This window comes from Stylophora pistillata, chromosome 5 (assembly GCF_964205215.1).
Source record: "Stylophora pistillata chromosome 5, jaStyPist1.2, whole genome shotgun sequence".
In the NCBI taxonomy this organism is placed as follows: domain Eukaryota; kingdom Metazoa; phylum Cnidaria; class Anthozoa; order Scleractinia; family Pocilloporidae; genus Stylophora; species Stylophora pistillata.
The window spans coordinates 30,709,673-30,732,528 of record NC_142523.1 but is presented as its reverse complement, the minus strand read 5'-3'; the positions used below and the strand labels follow the sequence as shown (position 1 = coordinate 30,732,528).

Below are 22,856 nucleotides of genomic sequence, written 5' to 3'. Positions count from 1 at the left end.
CTCGGGCCATCGAATCTCTGCCCAAGACGTTCTTCAGTTTAAATTTAGGTAGCCCTTGTCTCGAAACACTAGCCATTAGTTATCCATTCAAAGTGCTTTGAAAAATGTTTCTGCTTTTTACCAAAGTTTGCACAACAATTCATCGAAACACGATATCTTAATCATTCAGACACTGATTCAAATGTTAATTTGTATTCTGCTTCATGAAAACTGCCTCATGGCACCGATGACATGTACCTTACCAATAATGGTAAAGCTATTGTTGTAGGGATGACGGCTAATTTTGTGCCGGACATGTAGGTGGGACAAACAATTACCAAATTTTGAACTACCGACTATTCCCTATTAAGAACTTACTCATCGTTAAGGGGGTATAAGAATTAAATATCACGTTTAATTTTTAACCTTAGACTTGACCGCATGAAATAAACAATTGTATTCTGCATAATATATCTATGGGTCCCCCATAGGGTCACTTTGATAGTTTTATACGGCCAAGTAGACTTGAGGTAAATCCGAGCGCTGTGATTAGTTTTTACTCGGTTGGGATTTTGCCATACGGACCGTTTTCGCAGAAACGGTCGTAGGCCGTGTGTTCCGACGTATTATTATGTAGTCGCGTGCACGCATGCGCCGTTCAGTGAGTTACGACGTGGTTTTTTCTACTGGCTTTTCCTCCATGTTTGTTTTAAACTTTTACTGTCGGTTTTCCTTAAATAAACGATCAACTTTTTTTCAAATTGCAATCCGCCTGAACACCGTGTATTTTTGTTCTCGAAAATCGGCAAAGTTTGGTCAGACTGCCCTCTAATAAATCATTTCTTATTAACCTCACTTGCTCCAACTGTCTTGGGGCATATTGGCCCTCATTGGGTTTGGATGGACCGAACGCTGCAGGGTCTGTACTGCCACGACCTATAAGTGTGATGTAGAGTTGCAAATTCATGATAAAATATGCTTTATTCTTTGTGTGTGTTGTGCGTCTTTGCTCTATCCATTTTACTTTCCGCGACGAAACGCCATTTTCAAAGCTCTGAGTTTTTCCTTTTTTCACAAATGTTCACAATTGAAAATGAAAAAGGTAAAGAAGAACATTGTAATCGAAAGCTTCAGAAAACACATACGTTTACTGTTTTATGATCGAACAAAAGTCCATGTGACTTGTCTACGTCATAAACAGAGTCATCAAACCGGAGGGAACGACGTACACGGCGACCTCACCAACGGATCTAAACCAAAGGTGTACATAAAGATTTTTGGCCTGGGGAAGGGGGACAAAAAAAATGGAACAAGCGCCAGGGATACACAACTGAAGCCGCTGCTAAAGTTTGACAATCTCTTCGGGTTTCACTCAATATATAAAAAAGATAACGAGCTTGCCAAAGGGGCGACGCTAAAACAAATCATGCTTGAATAATCTGGGTGGGGAGGGGCCACTGCACGCTCCAAAAGTAAAATCGAAAGATAATAACAACACAAGGATCTATTTGATGCAAAAAAATGTCTGCGTATTTGAATAAAACATCATCTCTTACGATATCACATTTGACCGCAAAACAGATATATAAACTCACGTAAGCTCTCAGAAAAGGCTAATGTATATGTAGTCCGTCATTACTCTAAAGATCGGTGAACTGAGATGCACCGAGTCGAAACCAACCATTACTAGACCTAATCATCCCGATTAAACGAAGCACCTCGTACACTCTGTAGTTAACGCGCGACTTTCATCTAAGAATGTATGAAAAAATAATAGATAAAGCGATTGTCTCCACTTCAACGAAAATTTAAATTCTAAGGTAATACCACAAGGAGTCTCTTAACCTATTACAATACTTTTAAACTTCTCAGACTGAGATCTACAGTGCTATGAAGTCCTGAGCTATTCATTTGGAAACTTTGTCAATTATACTCCGTCTTACAGGAGGAGCCTGTTTTTGGTTTAAGTTCCATCAAATATAAAACATAACGAAACCACCAGGCCACCTTTTACTTTATAAATATACGTTGCTGCTAAGAAGAGAGTGATATGTACACAAGCCAATCAGTCAAAAGTCATAATTCAGAAGAAGCAGCACTAAATGGCGACTCATAAACGATTTTGTCCTGTACCGTGGGACTGCAAGCAAGGAAACGTCTTTAAACTGTGTCCGATCACAGAGTTTGCAGATCAGGAAATAAGAAGCTCAAGTGATATCAAATATAACGAAAATATCAAAACGGTCTAGATTTTGGCGAAACTTCTCCAGAAAAAGGGACAGCAACGTCTAAACAGAATTAAAGGCCTTCACCGTTTATAAATTAGCACAGTTTCTAGACTATCTACAGGTCCATCTTTTCTTCTTTTCAAAGCAGCTTAACCCTTACTCCACGACGTACCTCCCTTTCTGTAGCCGAGATAAGTTCCTCCTGACCTCTCGTGCACTAACATGATCTTGACCGTATTTCGAAATAAAAATTAGCAGTGCACGATCAAGACAATGCTTCGCCTCTTGGAGTTCGTCCAGGTCACTGTGCAAATTACCCAGATTCTTGTAAGAGGCTGCAACCTTAATATGATCAGGTCCAAGCTTCTTCAGATGAATCTCCAGTGCACGCTTATAGTAGTCTTTTGCTTGATCTGTTTCGCCCAGCGCTTTGTGTAAAATACCCAGATTGTTGTAAGAGGCTGCAACTTTAACATGATCAGGTCCCAGTTTTTTCAGACGAATCTCCAGTGCACGCTTAGAGTAGTCTTTTGCTTGATCTGTTTCGCCCAGGTCACTGTGTAAACTACCCAGATTGTTGTAAGAGGCTGCAACCTTAACATGATCAGGTCCCAGTTTCTTCAGACGAATCTCCAGTGCATGATTATAGTAGTCTTTTGCTTGATCTGTTTCGCCCAGGTCACTGTGTAAACTACCCAGATTGTTGTAAGAGGCTGCAACATGAACATCATCAGGTCCCAGCTTCTTCAGATGAATCTCCAGTGCACGCTTATAGTAGTCTTTTGCTTGATCTGTTTCGCCCAGCGCTTTGTGTAAATTACCCAGATTGTTGTAAGAGTCTGCAACCTTAACATGATCAGGTCCCAGTTTCTTCAGACGAATCTCCAGTGCATGATTATAGTAGTCTTTTGCTTGATCTGTTTCGCCCAGGTCACTGTGTAAACTACCCAGATTGTTGTAAGAGGCTGCAACATGAACATCATCAGGTCCCAGCTTCTTCAGATGAATCTCCAGTGCACGCTTATAGTAGTCTTTTGCTTGATCTGTTTCGCCCAGCGCTTTGTGTAAATTACCCAGATTGTTGTAAGAGTCTGCAACATGAACATGATCAGGTCCCAGCTTCTTCAGACGAATCTCCAGTGCATGATTATAGTAGTCTTTTGCTTGATCTGTTTCGCCCAGGTCACTGTGTAAAATACCCAGATTGTTGTAAGAGTCTGCAACCTTAACATGATCAGGTCCCAGCTTCTTCAGACGAATCTCCAGCGCATGATTATAGTAGTCTTTTGCTTGATCTGTTTCGCCCAGGTCACTGTGTAAAGTAGCCAGATTGTTGTAAGACTTTGCAACATTAACATGATCAGGTCCAAGCTTCTTCAGATAAATCTCCAGTGCATGATTATAGTAGTCTTTTGCTTGATCTGTTTCGTCCAGGTCACTGTGTAAAGTACCCAGATTGTTGTAAGAGCCTGCAACATCAACATGATCAGGTCCCAGCCTCTTCAGACGAATCTCCAGTGCATGATTATAGTAGTCTTTTGCTTGATCTGTTTCGCCCAGGTCACTGTGTAAATTTCCCAGATTGTTGTAAGAGGCTGCAACATCGACATGATCAGGTCCCAGCCTCTTCAGACGAATCTCCAGTGCATGATTATGGTAGTCTTTTGCTTGATCTGTTTTGCCCAGCTCCTTATGTACAATACCCAATTTGCTGTAACATGCTGCTTTTTTCAGGTCCTCTCCTTCGTGACTTGATTCAATCATTTTTAACTGCAATTTATAAAAGACTATCGCTGCTCCAAACTCACTATGGTCATGGCACATGTCACCGAGGGTGCAAAGGCCACCAGCGTATGAACTCAAAGACTTAAGTGCTCTTTCGGAGAATTCTGGCTTTTCTCTTCTAATTACCACGTGTTCAAGTTTTAAGCTTAACATCTTTAAATGGGGAGCTAATTTTGTTCCCACATCAATAGAATCGAATTTTTTAAACTTTGAGAATGACATTACAGCCCCATATATCACTTCGTAAACTTCATCCTTTGTGCAATCTTTCGTCGCAGATTTAATAACATCGTGAACAACACCATGAGCTCGAATATAGACACTACTCATTTCTTCTTCTACCTCTTCTTTTTCTTCAATCAGCAATAATGAACATTGATTCATTCTCATTCTGATCATATCTTCATCTTCAAAAGCTTCATCTACTGCTCTGATGTACTCGATAACACCTTCTTGAAGGATCGGCTGTAATGCACACACAGAGAGAAAATTGAATGTGTGATGGAAAATTATATCGTCCGCCATCGCCTTTTCGACAGCGAGTGTTATGGCTTTGGTCATGGAGTTTGGATAGCTTGGATTGATCTCAGCAAGAATGATTTCAGTAGCACTTCGTTTCCCCTCTTCCAATTTCTTCAGGTAGTCACTCCAGCCAAATTTCGAGGATGCCTTACACTGACGAACTTGTCGCACATACGTGGCTGCAGCCGCTAGGGCAAGTGGCTGGTAGTCTAATACCTTAGCAACTTCTTTCTCTATGTCATTAATTGGGATATCAGAAAGAATGCTCAGCAAAGAGCATGCGTCGTTAGGTTGCATTCCTGCGCTGACAGAAATGTTTTGTACGGAAGAGCTTGGTAACGGCATAGACGCAGTGCCCTGCGTTGTTATTAGCATCTGGCCCCTTGCCCACGCCTCGTTTCCTGCATCAGGCAAATGACCGCTCGAAAGAGAGTTCCCATTATCAACTACCACCAGCCATGAAGTGTAATGCTTAATTTTTGCACTTATTAGGGACTTGAGATATGAAATCTTCTCGTCTATGTTCAAATCCTTCGAGCCGTAAGTGTTTGTTATTTCATATCTGGGACATTTGCAATGTTGAGCAAAAAGGACATACGAATTCAAAATTGTTTCTGGGCTTTCAGCATTCAGTTTCATGACAAATGAAGCTGCGGAAGGTGTTTCTTTGACTTCGTCGTAGAATCGCTTGGCTACTAAACGGGCCACTGAGATTTGCCACTTCCTGGATTTCCTGACAAGTACAGTATGCTCATCCCATCATCGGTGCGTTTTAATGTTTGCAGGTTTCGCATAATTTCATCAACTTCAGATTCTCGAGCAGCGATGTCGTGTGTTGGTTTAGGAGGGAGAATGCAAAATGGAGAGACATCTGCGTGTAACTGTTCTTGCAAGGCAAGCCTCTGTTCTTCTTTTACTTGAAGTACCTTTTCTTTCTCTTGAAGTTCTTTTTCTTTTCCTTTAAGTTCCTTTTCCTTCTCTTTAAGTTTTTGTCTCAGGTCGTTAACCTCCCTTAAAACTTCACTTAACTCCTCTGTGGGGAAGGTTGTTTGATTTTGGACTTCATTGATTTTTAATGTGGGAAGACCGAGGGCGACGAATGCAGTTTTCACCCGCGATATAACAATATTGAAATCTCCGTCAGAGAGTTGGCCTGCCTCGTCATGTGCGATTTCATTCCGAATATTTCTTAAATCATCTATGTTTGATCGAACCACTGAATGGAGACCGTGGATACAATCTGAAAAAAGAATAGCGTAAAAGAGCATGGTACAATCCCATTCAGCTCTATCACCATTTTTCATGGTTGATAACAGCCGTGCGTTTTTGCTTCTGTTCTTTAGGGACTCCCCATTCCAAAAGTCTAGTCCACTTTTAGGTTGATCTTTCCATTCTCCTAGTCTTGTCTTGTGGCGACTGTCCCATTCTTGTTTAAAGATTGTTCGCAGACCCTCTGTTATAATATCAGTGACAACGTAACAAATCCTGAAGTAATTTAGCCGCTCTTCCGAGTATTCAAATGCAGCGGCCATTTCTTGTTTGAACCTGCGCAAAACCAAAGTTTTGTTAATGGGCATCAGGGTTGTCTTTGCAAATAGTATATGTGTCAAGATCTAGCGATACGCCCTTAGACATGTTTTTTTAGGAAACGGGTGGGTCAGAAACAAGGAAGTTTATTTCCTTTATTCACAGGGTGGAGCTAAATTGACGCCAGGACTAGGGATATGAAGGAAAATTGAGCAGCACAGAATCAAGGTTACTTTTTAACAACTTCACATCAATTTTTTTTCTCAATTTAATTTGAATATATCAACAAAGTTGAAATGGTAAATTGGCCACCGTTACGATTTTAAAAGCTGACGTTTCGAGCGTTAGCCCTTCGTCGGAGCGAAGGCCTAACGCTCGAAACGTCAGCTTTTATAATCGTAACGGTGGCCAATTTACCATTTCAACTTTGTTGATATATTCAAATTATTTCGTTACCCCCACTGACGCAGCCCCAAACAGTTTCTTTAGAAACTATCAGCCTTTATTTTTTTTACTCATCCGAAGAAGCAAACGAAGTTAGCTCTGATTTTACTAATTTTTGTTCAAATATGCGACTTAAGGAAAATCGATCACCTAACTCGTCAATTCCGCGTTAACTTTCCTGCAAAAACTGATATCGCACGAATCCCTCGTCAGGTAATGAATTCTCCTATAATAAAGAAAAAGTTTAAAGCATCAGGAATACTGTCTAAGTCTGAGAACTGATGGTCAAAGTCAATAATTTCTAAGCTATACGAATTTTTTTCCGTCTTCTCAGTTTATCTTTTTTCCGTCCGAGGTAATTAGTTATGATAATCTTACTTAATAAGGTCTCTTAACATTGAATTCCATTCCTTCAGCTCACTTTCTAGTGATCAATAAAGAATCGCTTCTCACTTCATTCAAGTATGATAGCGTTAAGTAAAAACCAGCCATCACTCTTAGATAAATACAAGAGAACTTTGCCAACCTGAGCCGAAATAAATTCCCAGCGTACTGAATAAAATGATACACACCACACGTGACGGTTAACTTTAATTTACGTCAACTCGTGAACTGAGGTTTCTTCACGAATGGAAATTATCACTCTGAAGCTATAGATCGATAACAAAAGCAAATTGAGAGAAAAAAGTTATCTGGAACTCACTTGAATCAGTAACTTAGATAATACATACCGTTCTGGAAGTTTGAGAAACCTTTGGAACACTTAAACTGTCTGCAATCAAAGGTTGAATAGTTAAGAATCACATGCATTTAAAGCTGCACACAGAGAGACAGAATTCTTTCCAGCCTGAGCCAAGAAATATATTTGACATAATAAGCGTTCTTTTATGTAATATTGACGTTTGGAACAAGTTTAAGAAGACATTTCACGAAAAGCACTTGTTTTGTTCGCTATTTGTTTCGTTTCTTCTTCATCTCACGGATATTAGATCTCAAAGCTTCAAAGGCTTTGGCAGTTTTTTCGCAGCTGGTTTATCTTACTGAGTTCTGGAACTATCACTACAGTGCTGGTATACTGTGGCAATGCAGTGCTGGTATACTGTGGCACTGCAGTGCTGGTATACTGTGATACTGCAGTGCTGGTATACTGTGGCACTCCAGTGCTGGTATACTGTGGCACTACAGTGCTGGTATACTGTAGCACTACAGTGCTGGTATACTGTGGCACTCCAGTACTGGTATACTGTAGCACTAAACAGAGTTTTATCTTATGAGGTCCTCTTATCTCTTCCACCTTAAAATGGATGATTCTCCCAGCAGAATTTCTGGAGCTTTAATGAAGTTGTGGCAGCCGTAATCCGCTGCTTTTTGGCCCTTGCGTTTTTCATAATTGCTGTCAAATTAACTAAACAGTTCCGTCTTTTGTTCACTTGATACGGTCAGCATATTAGACAATGGATCGTATCAGTTAGAGTATCAAAAGAACGTAAGGTCACAAACATCTCTTTTCTAACTTAAAGCGACGATAGCAGAAGTCGCAGTGCAATTTTATCTTTTTGCTAAAATAGTTTTCTGTATTACGCTCCTTCTCCTGCGGCGTGTTTCGTATCAAGATAAGTATTCTACAATGTTCGCTTGTTTCTTTTTCGTTTGAAACGAGTTGTATCTGCTACGCATAACTTTCAGGTGAGTGAATTAAAGTTTGCTTCACGTTGTCAAAGTTCTAGAAACTTTTCGTGAGGAAATAATACTTTATCAGCAATAAAGAATATATGCTGCTTTCTGTAGTCAACAAAACACTTGAGGAACTCGCATGCGAAAGCTAATCTGGCTTCGTCGCAATGCACATAAATCACGTCTCTAAGCAAGACAGGACAAGAGACTTCGAGAGATTTAATTGGAAGGCCGCACAATACTTATAAAGCGATGCTCGAATAATTTTGACGCCATATCAATGGGCCATTTGAACTGCTTTTGTTTTGCTGAAGTAAGAAAGACAGGTTTTTGGGTTACGTCAGTTAAGAGAAAATAGTTTGTATTTTCCTGGGTACTTTTCTTTGCACTCACTCAAACAAACTTTGATCGTTGAAAAATAGTCAACTTGAATGAAAGGATGACTTAAACTGAAAATAGAGCTGGTAAAGACCTTCTTCAGCTTGAGCTATGAAATCCATTTGAAATAAGAAGCAACCTGCTTTGAAGTATTGAAGATCATTCGGTGCCCGACCAAACATAGAAGTTCTTTTGTTGAGTTGATAAACTCAGAATATTAGATTAAAGAAATTACAAAGCATAACAAAATAACATCAATAACATTTTCACTGATATAGGGGAATTTGCGTTAAGGAAGATGGGAGAAATCACGGTTAAATTTCATCTTGTTACGGTCTCATGAAGCTCCTTCTCTTCCAATATAGCAATTCTAGGAAGTAGTTTTCGTTTGAAAAGAGTTGTATCTGCTACTCATAAATTTCATGCAAATGAAACTAAGGTACTTGCTCTTGCCAAGTTTTGGAAACTTTTTGGTGGTGATTGATCATCTACGATGAAGAATATAGGCTGCTTTCTGTAGTCAACAAAACACTCGACGAACGCGAAAGCGAAAACTTCTTTGGCCTTCAGGCAGAACACCTTATCTACCTCCCTAAATAGCTGCACTCTGCAAGTTTAATATCAATTGTTTTACTGACAACTATTGAATTTGCTTTGGTTTGATTCTTTGTCTATCATCTCTCCGCAGCAAACAACACTAGGATGTGCCTCGACACGTTAACCTTCATTATTTTGCGAAGTTCTTTCGCTCTACAAAAGTCTGGAAAATTCGTCATTAAGTTGGGTACGATAACCTTACTTAGCGTGGAAGAAGTGAGACGGGGGGGTAAGATTGAGCTTACCCCACCCCCACTCCCTCCCTGTTCACATTAAATTACAATTCTATAGGTATTATTTGCTTCTATACCATTCCGAAAGAATATTGTACACCGCACCGCAATGCGCTATATAAGTAAAATAATAAAGTTGTTATAATCATTATCATTAAGTGATAGTTACCTCCAAATGTGATTCACATGAAATCGATGCCAGTGATTTGTCCAACATACACAAATAGAAACACTGAAACAAAAAATGCGTGCGTAAGGCTAGGCAATCGGAAAAAGAATAAGTAAGAAAAATGAATAAGTAAGAAAAAAAAACCACGCAAGGACAATATGAACGTTCTTTTCGTAGTCTGCACACATGGATAACAACAAAGCGCAAAACAGACACGATAACCGCGGATTAGACTGGCTTGATGTCTGCTCCAATAAAAAATATGAACAGTGTTGCGAGGGGACCTGCACTAAAAGCCCGAGCGAGTCGCGTATGGTTGAAATATTTTTTGCTGCAGTTTTCTTCATTAGCTTGATGACACTTGAAACAAACGCGCTTGTGATCAGTCAAGGATTACATTTGAGGCGGATCGTAAGTAGTTGCAAAATTTGAAATCACAACGGTGACAGGACTTTGATTATTAGTGGCAAGGAAACTATAATTCTACTAGTCTATTCAAGCTTGTATCTAAATTATTTTCCAAATAGCCATTCGAGTTCATTCGATAAGTTGATACAGTCACCAAATGTTGTCATAAAATCGTGAGGCGTATCCCTGAAATAGCATCACTAACATTTTTTCAAGGATGTGACAAGAAAGCGTGGTGAAACGTCACGTTGTTTCCCGAGCTGGCCGATCTTTCTTCCCCTCCAAACAGTCGTGAAATCTTTTAATGCGAATGTCGCATCCATCTAAGGATGGAAAGTTACCTGGCCTAGTTTGAACTAATTTTAAACTCGCTTGAAAGGAGTTGTAGTTTTGGTTATTCCTAGTAGTAGTAAAACTTTATTAAAAGTGTCAAGAGCCGTCTAGCAAGGGCAAAATCCCTTACTAATTTGGGGACACTAAAAAAGAAAAACGACTAGGAGCTATTTACAGTAGTATAGATATCAAAACTAAGAGAAAATCTATAGTTAACTAGTTACGGGATTTGTAATAAAAATATATAAAATTCAAGAGGAGCAGAGGCTACAGCGCGTGCAACCATCATCCAAGAGCTCACTTATACTGAGTTGGCGTATCTTGCCTTTGAACGACTTGAATCAAATTGAACGACGTTTGAATCAAATGCCGTATTCAACTATTTTAGTTGACTAAAATAGGAGTTAAGCTCGGCAAATGTCAAATTCGACGTTTGAACTGGGCCTAAGTGATAAAACTGACTAAATTGACTGTATTTAACGACCATAAAGAACTAAAGTCTTTTTATACTAGATGAGGGTTTTCATTCAGCAAATAAAGAATCGTCATAATTCCGTCCAGTTGATAAACAGTAGCCTGTGTACAGGCCTCTACTTTCCAGAGTTAAGAAAACTCTGGAAGGAATCGGGATTTTGGAGGGGAGGGGAGGGGCAGCTGTTTAGAAGCTAATAAACAAGAACATGAAAGTGAAACTGATTAGTTACATACTGTGACCTTCAGAAATAATCTCTAGACATTGCATCATTTTTTATGGCACCTTTAAAGCCACAAACGTCAGACTTGCGATTTCTGCGCTGATCCGTTGAGTTTATAAGCAGAGCTACTTAATGGGGGTTGAGTCAAAATATAGAGCAAATCTAAATTCTGTTCGAGAATGTGTTGATCAAAGTCCTTTTCAGAGCAGCAACAAGGATAAGACTCCACATTTAAGCCTCTTTAGAGAATGTAAATATCTCTTGTCTGAAACAACTACTAAAATCGGTTCTGAATTTCGTTTAGGCGTCAAAATTCCAACCAGACAAGACAAGAAACTTAAAATTGCTCATCCGCAACCAGCCTTCAACTTGTAAACAGGAACACGAAAGTGAAACCAGTGTGTTAACTATTGCGACCTTAAGCCTTAAAATAATAATCCCATGACACGCGTCTTTTAACTGCAAATGCGCTGATCCGTTACGCGTAAATAGAACTATTTCATCGGAATGGGGGAAGTTGGAGGAGGTAAGTCAAAAAATGGGGGAATACACTAGGGGGAATACTAAACGTTGAACGATTTACCGCCTGCTCTCGTGTTTGGTGTGATATTTCAAGTAATAGGAGTCAGTAAGTTCTTGAACAGAGGTCAACCATATTCGAATGTCGTTTTCTAGAAGGTTCTGATTAAAGTCCCTTTACAGAACGGCATTGTCACAATTTATGAAGTAAAAAATGAAAAAAGCACTAAACTGAGCCTTTCACCGAAAGGAAAATTTTTGAACGAACAGTTTAGTATTCAGTTCACTGGTTATCTTCAGCGACAACATTCAGCATTTCACTTATAGTAAAATGTAGAGCCAGCTGAAAGTATATAGGGTTACAAAATTAGGGGGAAACGTGTCTGGAAACGATGAAGCAGAGAAGATCTTAATCGACTGCGGAGTTGCCTGTGCCAATTTCTTTCTACGGTTTTACCTTAGACAACATACATTCGAAAATCTTCCCATCTTCAAAACATACCTAACGTGCTTATTGGCAAGAAACTTAACGATCTTCGTTCGTGATCAATCTCGAGAGCAAAGACATGTAGCTCTTGTTGTTGTCCGAAGACAGGTAGATGTTTAGTTTAAATTTCATAATTGGCAAGTCCTGGCCCTTTACGGAAACAACTAAATTACACTCCGACATAATGTACTTACCAGTGAGACTTATTTCAGTGCCTTATGGAACACAGTAAGGCTGTTAAATACTATTGTTGATCTGATCATCTTTTCACTGCCGTTTTAGATCGTGATGGGCTGGCACGAAGAATAAAGAGTCCAGACCGTTTCCTTGCTATCGAAACGTTCCAATTTACATCGGAGGAAAAAACAAAGCGAAATAAGCGATGAGGTTTTTCATTCACCAAATAAAGAATCGCTGTACATCCGTCCGGCTAAGAGACTGAAAATAACAGTTTGGCGTGTTGGATAATAAATAACTCATTAGACATTTGGTTGTGTAGTATCGCTGAGTATTTTTACGAGTTGTGCCGCATTTTGACTCGCCCTACGGGCTCGTCAAAATACAAATAACGAGTAAAAATACTCAGCGATACTTCACAACAAAACGTCCAATAAGATATATATACTTCGCGAAATGAATGAAGGACAAATTCCCAAATTGTTTTCTACAAAATGAAATCGATTTAGCTGTTGGTAAATGTTTAAAATGGAGCAGGCCTAAATTCGTTCATTGAGCCGTTAAGTATAACACTTCGCGCACACGAGCATGGATTTGTGACAAAACTCTTAATGGTTCGTACACTGAGCTATAGTCTTATTGTATACAGACACTTAGTTGCTTCTCAATCTAGATTACAAATGATCTAGTCTTACCTCTTTGAGGATTTCAGGGGCTATTGAAGCTTTGCATCGATGTATTTCTCCAGAAAAAAAAGCAAGACTCCTTTCGAAGGTGAACAGGGCACCAAACCGAAAGCCACTAAAGATTATTGCGAAACATACCTGATGACACAGTGTCTATTTTTACACCTGATCTGCGCGTGATCTCATCAGAAATAAAACAGCAGAAGATTGACTTGTTGGGTAAGGTTATAGGGCTAGGAGTGGGAGGGTCATTTAGGAAGTTTCATTGTTTTGGGCTTCAAAGACAAGCCAACCTATTACAGCAGTGTTTGACATGTATAGACATGTTTGACATGTTTTTTTTTTTTTCCAGGAGCGCTTTGCTCGTTGGCGAAAGTTAAAAGGTCCATCGACTTCACACTGCCTATATTATTATAAGTGGCCCATTATACGTTAAAACAAATATTCATAAACGGAAAACGCAGTTTTTCACCGGAATAAAAGGTCACGTTAACCGGTATCTTCGCAGAGGAAGTCAACATAAAGACCTTTTATTCTACCCCTTACGGGTAATTAAAAAGTTATTTAAACAGAAACTTTCCACCGCTATAACCAATAACTTTTATTAGGCTTTCTAATACAAAAGAAATCAATTTTTGGTTGGCACTTTTTAAAAGACTGGAAATAGAACTATTTTTTTCTTTTTTTAATGGGGTCAGTTAGTCCGAGAGTACATAGAAAACATTGCACATCTGAAAATCATTCATTTAGAATCAATAAAAATATCCTTTTACAAGAGGAGGTAGAGAAATAAATTTACTTTTCAGTTTTAATGTGATCTGCATGAAAGAACATAAAGGTGAAAAATTCACCGTGAAAAGTATTTAATAAATCTTCTGGAGCCTTGATTCAAGGCTGGTATCCTTGACAAAGTTGAGAAATTCATTCCTGCTATGAAATATTTGCTGATTAATTTCCTAGTCATTACCACATTTTTGTCACCATTTCTGGCCAATTTCTGCCTGAAGAACCTGTTCCGGACAATCAGTTTGTAAAAGGAAGCATAATAATAAACAGCGCTCTTAAAGCCTCTGCTTTAAGTGAAAAAGCGAGGGAGGTTTGGGTCGAGTCGCTCAATGAAACCGACCCAGGCCTCCCTCTCTTTTTCACTTTTCAGTTCCAATCTTCGCTCTATTTTACCAACTGAATGCCTGGAACAGGCCAATGCCTGAAACACCCTGGTGTCGTTCTAAAGAATTATTTTTGTCTTATCAGCATTAAATTGAAATAATCTAATGTCATACAGAAAGTGAGCCATAAATTTTGGCCACCTAAATTCATGGGGCCGTCTATTTTCTTCATGTTTCTTAATTACGCAGATTTTTTCATGTCATTCAGTAGTTTGGCTAATATGGCGTACGTATCTCTTCCATTCTTTAACCGCGATTCAGCGTACTGGATAAGACTTGCTTGCAGGCTCAACACCCTTTGCCTATTGTAACGGATCATCTGCATTAAAAAAAAAAAAACCAACAAAAATGAAGATCAGTTAAATAAAAAATACTGCTCATTATTACTGGTATTGTTATTTACCTCTTTCTTTGCAGCTTCTGAAATTGAATTATATGCTTCCTCTGCATCTTCTTTGGCTTTTTGAAGCTGATGGTAGAAAATGCACAAAAACAATTTGGTAATCTTCCATTCTAGCATTCGACATGATTCTTCAGAACCTCGACAAGACCTTCAAATGATATATCTAATGTCTATTGCAAGTATAAGTGCATCCTTACATGAACAAGGGGAAAAGTACTAAAGGAATGTATATCACGTGCAAAACACAAGTTTGTCAGAATCTTACCGCTTCTTGGTTCTTAGGTTTGGCTTTTTCCAATGCTTTTGTTGCATTCTCAAACTCTACCAGTTTACAAGTACGACGGAAAAGCATCTCCTACGGGTGGGAAATGGACGAAATAAATGCATTAGAAAGTTAAAATGTTTATCTTGGGACTGTAAAAAAGGGAATAACCAAGTAACAAAAGGGTTAAAAGTTAAGGTGTTTTAGTTGGCATCCAAAGCCCCAAATTTCAGCTCTATTGGTGGTTCCATAGTCAGTTCTTCCACTAAGCTTTGTAATTAAAAACTGGTCAAGTAAGTTCACATCTCCGCTCCACCATTTCAGCCTTTGTTTACAAATTTTCCACTCCATTACTAGACAGCAGAGCAATACAAAAATAAAATGCCCTTAACTCCTGAGGGTATACAATACAACAGTTCTGTTCTTTACAGTTTTAATCTTTCTTACCCATGAATAGAATACACTGAAGGTGCTAGAGACAGAGAGGTAGAGCCCAGTCCTCTTATTCACAACATGACCATGCTTTTTGTCCCAGCCCACCCCAAAGAAAAAAATGTTTATCACCTTCCCCAACCCTGCCCCACCACCAAGCTCCACCCCCTGAAAAATTATACTCAAGTTTTCTAAAAACATTTCACAAACCTTGGCAGCATCCATGTATCTGGAATAAAGTTCTAAAGTAAAACCTAGAGTGTTGTCATCATTAGTGGACATAACATCCAGTGATTCCTAAAGAAAAGATCAGACACAAAGACAAAAACAAAACAAAACTGATTAAAATTCTGGAATTGAGGAACACTTCCATCAAGGGTAACAGATTACCTATAAAAAGGTATCAGCAGGTATCAACAAATGCTTTTCATTCCACTAATTTATTCTTGTTTTTCTCGTTGCCATGTTCCCACCAATCATGTAGCTCCATTTTCTGCCTTTAAAAGCACACACAACCCACAATTCCTCTATTCTCTCCGACGAAGGGCTAGCCCTCGAAACGTCAGCTTTTATAATCGTAACGGTGACCAATTTACCATTTCAACTTTGTTGATATATCGAAATTATTTCGTTACCCCCACTGATGCAGCCCCAAACAGTTTCTTTAGAAACTATCAGCCTTCACCTAGAAAAAGGCTTCCATACCTTAACACCATTTAGAGCGCTTGAAAAAGTCACAAAGCTCCTGAAAAAGTAATGAGTAAACTTAAAAAAAAAATGGCACTTCATCTAACCCTAACATCCACTCAATGTAAATTGTATATTCTAAATAATGTTCTCTGTAAATTTTCTCTTGTATGAACAGGAATTTGTTCAACAATCAAGAGCTCCTTTGATATTTGTTCAATTCCTTTATTCTCCTTGAACCTTCATACAATATTCAGCTGTGATGCTGTAGGGAGAATTTCTATTGTAGATCAGGCTTAACACTTCCACAATGGATCTACACATAATTTTCAAGCCAGTACTGCATTATGGGATATAAGCTCTGGCAGGATGAGCATTGTGGGCTGATTTCACCATTCACAGAAACATTTTCCCTCTCATTGTCAGTTATTACAAGATGGTTGGAGTGACCAGAACTACAAGGCAGTACATGAATTGTGGCAAAACAGTGATTATTTGTGTATTTGTTTCAGAAAAAAAATCAGCCAAACCATGTCTGGTCCACTATTGCTTGCATTGGAAGTTGGCCACAAGAGTTAAATATTAGAAAATATGAAACAAAAATATATAATTATTTCGCAATTATTTCATGAGCGCACGTTGGATATGAGATGATAGATAGCCAATGAGGCGTGTAGCACCAAGTTGGCCATAATCATCTCATATGCAACAAGCGCGAGTAGAATAATTGTTTTATTAAAAAAAATGCTCCCAAGATATTAGACAAATCTCCATGACTTTATTTGTAAGAAGAAACCAGATGTTACAATGTACAGATATGAGATTATGGTATATTGGCTCATGTACCATAATGGCTAAGCCAATGAAAAGTCTCAAACTGCATTATCCAATGATCTAGTTTTTAATAATAAGTAAATATAAAATATATATAAATAGTTATTTGGTAACTTCAAGCATAGAACTACAAACCCTTTCAATTCCTTGGTGCTATTATCATCACTAGCAGATGCCATCATGAGGCCAGAGCTAAAATCATTCACTGCTAATGCAACACCTGAAGTTGACAAAGAAATTCAAAATGACCATACCTACACATGAATATTATTATATCATGGTAAAATTGTCATCATAAATCATCAAACATTTTTATACATTATTAAGAATCATAATAACCATTATGCAACATCCAAATACATATAACTTAATAAAATGTTTTATTCTGTAGTATTGCTGAGTATGTTTACAAGTTGTGCTGTATTTTGAAGAGCCCATAGGGAAAGTCAAAATACAAACAATGAGTTACAATACTCAGCGATACTACCCAACAAAACGTTTAATAATAGGTTTATTATTCAACATGCCAGCGTGGCATTTCAGTGCAGGTGAGTTTCCGAGATAATTATTTACGGGGAGCACAATACAGAAGTATGATAAGTGGAACAGAAATGGCAGGTTGTTGTGTTGCTGTTTCTATTTTCTTCAATAAATAATGAAATTTCATCGTTCTCTACATGCTTTTCTTCATTCAATTTATCTAATAAACTTCAACCAATATTTGCCAGCCACTCCGACTCTTCGTCATCAGAAAAATAATATAAATTGTCTGCCATTGTTTTTGATAACTTCAATCCAATTTATCGCTTGTGCAATGCAAGAAAACCTGTCTAACCGGTTCTCTGGGGTACAAATACTGCAAGATAATTGTACTCGTTTTGGGCATTATTTGTACTCTACAAAGCTTAGTTGGATATTTTCACATGGATGTTCATTTGATATCAAGGTTTTTGCCATTCTCTCTTTTTAAACTCATCAGACTGGACCATTAATTAAAATGACATTTCAGGCTGAAATTCACTATTTCAGCCTAACTGACAAATGAATAACACAGATTACACATTGCAAAAAAGAAACATTGCTACATACATTGCTGACTGTGTACCATTTTGGTAAAGTTCTATAAAAAAACATAAAGAAAAACACATTTTAATTGAAGGAATCTGAATATTGATAACTCTACTTTGAGCCAAAATCCAAAACCTGACTTTCCTCTAAATTAAACCACACTCTTAATTATCAAAGGTGCTGTTTGGTGCACTACCAAATTTACAAAATCATATATTAATTGTTTATTTCATTATTGGAAAAAATAGTGGAATTTACAAATCTACACATTGTGGCTTTTCAAACACAATTTCCTGCAAAATTGGCATTTAAGAATTCCCTTTTTTCCCCTCAAAGACCCTCAGAGCAAACAAACAACATACATGTACATGTACATGAACTCCATCCTTTAGCCACAAGCTGCAGAGGATGCAGAGCATCCAAGCCCAGACTGACTTAGTAGGAGACAAGCCTTAACGCCAACAGCCCTTCAACTCCCGTGAGTGACCAAAACACAATTTCTCCTTACAAAGTCATTATACAAAATCGAGCAGACAAGTGACGAGAATGGAGAATAATATTTATTGGGAAATTAACCGCTGATCCAATACCAAATTCTCTTAACTAATATCACAAGAATTGTTTTACAGACAGTCAGGAGAATTCCAATTGAGATCTGGAATGGAAAGGGTGAACCAGCCGAATCTTCCAAATATGATATTCATTCTGACTAATAAATCATAATAAACCTCTTGGGTAAATTTTCAGTTGGTATATTTATTTTTTACTTTTACTGACCCCATATGTCTCCTTGATAAGTGGTGTGTACTCTTCCACATTATCTCTTTTCTTCTAAAATTCTTCATCAAGATCCTGACCAAGAGGAATGTACAGTACTGCTCAAAAGTAAGTTACAACTGTCTTGAGAGATGCATCTCGTTTCTCTCGATGCCATCATGATACCAGAGCTAAAATCATTCACTGCTTAGATGTAACACCAGTATCTGAAGTTGACAAAGAAATTCAAAATCACCATTATGATACTTTAACATAAGTATAATTCTGCCAGGGTAAAACTGTCATCATACATCATTATACATTGTTATACAACAAGAACTTCATCATTAATAATAACACTTCAAGTATATTTTGACTTGGATGTTCTTCTGATATCAACATTTTGGCCATACTTTCTTTCTAAAATTATACCAGACTGGACCATAGACTAAAGTGAGATTTCAGGGTGAAATTTACCACGGTCAGCCTAGCTGAAAACCATAATGCAGATTATACATTGTAGTAAACAAAGATTGCTACGTCGTTGCTTACTGTGTAGCATTTTGGTAAAGTTCTACAATAACAAAAAAAAAAGAAATTCACTGGAAAAATCTCAAAATTGACAACACTTAGAGCCAAAAACTAAAATCTCACTTTCCTCTTGAAGCACCCTCTTATCACAGACCTGTGCTGTTTGGTGTAAATTAAACCAAATCGAAAAAATCACAGATTTATTGTTTATTTATTACCGAAAGAAAAAATTCATAAATTTACACATTAATGGCTTTCCAATCACAATTTCCTGTAGAGTTGACATTTTAGAATACCCTAAATTTTCCCCTCAAAGACCCCAGGGCAAACCAACGATGGGGATGAACTCTATCCTTTACCCACAAGCTGCAGAGGATGCAGAGCATCCAATCCCAGACTAACTTGTTGGAAGGCAAGCATTTATGCCAACTCTGATGCGTGAGTGTGATCACAACATAATCACTCCTTACAATGTCATTACTGGTTAAAAAAATAGTATCAGTCAGACATTGAGTGATGAGAATAGAGAATACTATCAATTAAGGAAATATCAGCTGATCCAATACCAAATTCTCTTAACTAACATCAAAAGAATTGTATAGAAAAAGTCAAGAGAATTCCTAAAGAGATCTGAAAGGGCAAGGGTTAGCCAGCTGAGCCTTCCAAATAATATTCATTTTAGTGAATCATAATGCCTCCCTAGCGTAAATTTTCAGTTGGTACCAGTCATTAAAATTTATTCCTTACTAACACTGACCCCATATGTCTCTTTGGGAAGTGGTGTCTACTCTTCCACAGTATCTCTTCTTTTCTGAAATTCTTCATCAAGATCCTAACCAGGAGGAATAACTTCTAATTATTTTTATTTCTAAAAAAAGGCCAAGTCATTCTGGTAAAGGTTAAATTCAAAAGAAAGTTAAGTCATACGTGGGCCAGTCCTCATTATATGCACTTTGGCTGGAGTGTTTTCTGAACCCTTTAATCCCTAACAGTGATTGGAATATAATTTCTCCTTACAATATCACCCCTGAATCACACATTAAGGCCAGGAGAATAAAGGAAATGATCACCAACTGGAGAAGCTCTTGATTGTTGAACAAATTCTCCCTGTCAGCACCTTAAGAAATGTATAGAGAACAGTATGGAGAATATACATACCGATGCTAGGGTGTAAAGGGTTAATGCCCACAGGAAAGAATGAGGCCTACAGCAACATGAGCTGGTGAGAGGTTGATCTGCAAGGGCAGGAGGTTTAACACTGATAAGGAAGGCCCAAGGATTTCAACAAAAGCTGGTTACTGGCTTATGGAAAAGTTTAATGAAACACCTGAAGATCTCTCATCATAAATTAGGTACAGACCCCCAAAAAATCATTCCCAAAGTTGTCTTAAATCTTCTTGCAGGCAGAGAAATTTGCATCAAAGAACCATCTCTCTGTACCCCAGCACAAACTACAATTCATATTTTACAACCCTGAATGGGATGTACACGGTATGTAATCATAAACTTTAAGATATTCCAGTAATATTATGACAATTCTACAAACTTTAAAGAAAAAAATCAAAGCAATTGAAACAAAAAACAAAGAAAACCACTTTAAACATTTTTTAACCTGTGACTATGATGTCAAAAATCATCCACAGCTCGCGATAAACTTGTCATTTAAGACGTTTTTTCACTTTGCTTGTAACTGGTGGCTATGTAAGTTAGAATAAAAAAGGTGTTTATACTTTTAGTGAGCATAAGAGATGCCATAGACAACTGGTTAACCTACTGGTCTAAATAGAAAAGCCAGAGGGTTTATTACTCAGAGAGAGGAGTTAGATCATGATCATTTCAAACTTCATTTTGCCAAGTTGCAGCAGACACTTGTGTGGTTACAAAAAAATCACCCAGGTATAGGCACACAATCAGCAAGAAAATTGTTTCCACATTACCACTGAAATGGAAATAGTTATTTTTGAATATTTGGCATACCAAATATATCCCTTGTACCCCCACTTTCACCTCCTCTTCAATGTTGCACTTTCTTTTATATATTATTTGTTTTTGTTTTGTTTTTTTTTTTACAACATTGGTGACTGGTGGAAGGTGAGTATTGCGAGAAACTGTAGTTCTCCTAAATGCTACCTTGACAGTGGCTCCATGAATTTTGTATGTTAATTAATTTTTATATCTTGTAGGCCCCTCATTATCCTTTAACTTCCAAGATCTGATTGTAAATTCTCCCCTTTAGTTGCTATACTCATTCCCTTGTAAATTAGTTTCAAGAATTTGCTGTTTAAAGATCAAGATGACAACCTCTACCTGATAACTTTAAGTATTCTCTTTACCTGTTTACTGGGGAATGTTTGGAAGTTATAGGGAAAGGTTACATGTTAATCACTTTTTAGAGTTCAAGGATTAGAAGGGAGCCCAAACTAGCATGTCTTTTTCTAGTATAAACAACAACAACGACAATTTAACCTTTATATAGCGCAAACTACTATATAGATAATCAGTCGCGCTTTACAATCAGTTAAGGTGAGATCGGACATCAGAATTCATCAGGCGCAATATGCAGCCACTTCAGTCCATGTATTAAGTGATCTCACCTTCCCTCACCAATTCACCCTTGATTGGACACTACACAAAGATAGACCACAACACCGGGCACTACGTGTCCGACTCTTTTTATCGTCCCTATCTAAGAAGACTAGAAAGTCTAACCATTTGCAGATAAAACTTCATGACACTTATCAATTATAGGATAAACATGCAAATCATGGAGTTTAAAATACTATAGGCTTCATTTTGCCATGGTATGACTGTTGATTAACATGACTACATACCCCATGTTCACAGATATCTCTGCCAAACACCTGTAAGAGTATCTTTGGTTATTATTTGAGAGACTCAGTCGTTTTCCTCTTTCAGAGACTTTTGCAAAACTTCATCTCTTGAAAATGCCGTGTGGACCACAACAAGTTGATGAAATCTGAAGAACACCAAAAAAATATAGTTACATTTTTTCAAAAATATAAAATTTTGCATATTATAACATTTTGAGATGTGGCTAGCCACATACTATGTATGCATGTGAATCAACATTGTTTGTTAGAAAGTAAATTCCATGTTAATTAAGAGAAAAATCTATTATTAATAATGACTCCTTTGTCTTCTTCACTTTCATTGACCTGTTAAGGCAAAAATAGCAAAGATAGATCAACGTTGCTTGATTCTGGGCACTGTTAACTCTTTACATCCTAAAGTCATTATGTTTATTCTCCATACTCATTTCGTTATGTTTCCTGTGGTTCTGGTAAAGAGAATTTGTTTCACGATCAGGAGCTTTCTCAATTTATGATCATTTGCCTCATTCTCATAACCTTTTAGTGCGATTCAGCAAAGACAAAGTAGAGTGACACTCTTATAGAAAGTAAAGCAGTTAAATTGAGGTCAGGATACCATTTCCTTAAGGATAACCTGGGGTAAATTTCTATTAAATCAAAGATAATTAAACGATGTGAATTTACAATGCTGGTTTAAATGGTGAATTTTGCGATCTCACCTGAATAGAGTGAATGGCAATCGAGAATGACGGGAAAAATATGGATAGGGCACGTGTGCTGGCCTTAGCCTACACAGCAGGCGTAATTAGGGGAAGCAAATACTCTGAGTTTTCTTAGAGAAAAATGTCCGCCATCATTGATTCTAATGGAAGCGGAAAGCTGGGGAAAGAAAGAAATGTTTACCAAAGAGCAAAGAGTACCAAGGGGGCCTGTGACGGTTAAAAATAAGGACAGGGGCCTGGGTGGGAGGGTGAGTCTTGTCCCCCTCCCCAAGCATACCCCCACCGTCCACTTTGACTCCAAGGCAGCATGGAAGATAAAT

At 37.9% G+C, this 22,856-nt stretch overlaps 1 protein-coding gene and 1 pseudogene across 6 annotated transcripts; both read right to left on the bottom strand.

Moving 5' to 3' along the window:
- Positions 1–1,465: 1,465 nt before the first annotated feature.
- LOC148731411 (uncharacterized) lies at positions 1,466–7,234 on the bottom strand (annotated as a pseudogene). The gene is made up of 3 exons (XR_016001638.1): positions 7,217–7,234; positions 6,641–6,711; positions 1,466–6,059 (listed from the first exon to the last, which is right to left on the bottom strand). The product of XR_016001638.1 is annotated as an uncharacterized LOC148731411 (transcript).
- Positions 7,235–13,427: 6,193 nt separating this feature from the next.
- Positions 13,428–22,715, bottom strand: LOC148731410 (sorting nexin-32-like). 5 transcript variants are annotated; one of them, XM_088761163.1, is made up of 13 exons: positions 22,534–22,715; positions 21,815–21,960; positions 20,596–20,680; positions 20,142–20,218; positions 19,741–19,815; positions 18,474–18,679; positions 17,718–17,748; positions 16,764–16,848; positions 15,813–15,852; positions 15,318–15,404; positions 14,679–14,768; positions 14,414–14,479; positions 13,428–14,329 (listed from the first exon to the last, which is right to left on the bottom strand). In XM_088761163.1, the coding sequence occupies exons 7-13, from the start codon at positions 17,734–17,736 to the stop codon at positions 14,192–14,194; spliced, it is 525 nt and encodes a 174-aa protein (XP_088617289.1). In that variant the 5' UTR covers positions 17,737–17,748; positions 18,474–18,679; positions 19,741–19,815; positions 20,142–20,218; positions 20,596–20,680; positions 21,815–21,960; positions 22,534–22,715; the 3' UTR covers positions 13,428–14,191. The 5 variants fall into 5 exon arrangements, with proteins under 5 accessions (XP_088617289.1, XP_088617287.1, XP_088617288.1 ...); XM_088761161.1 differs by having other exon boundaries at positions 21,815–22,715; XM_088761162.1 differs by lacking the exon at positions 20,142–20,218 and having other exon boundaries at positions 21,815–22,715.
- Positions 22,716–22,856: the final 141 nt, after the last annotated feature.

Excerpts from the sequence above, each read along its gene's own strand:
- LOC148731410 (XM_088761161.1), bottom strand. Across the intron at positions 15,853-16,763 it reads AGCACCAAGGAATTGAAAGG|GAGCTTTGTGACTTTTTCAA; the intron begins GTTTGTAGTTCT and ends TTACTTTTTCAG. Across the intron at positions 14,480-14,678 it reads AACCTAAGAACCAAGAAGCG|CTTCAAAAAGCCAAAGAAGA; the intron begins GTAAGATTCTGA and ends TTCTACCATCAG.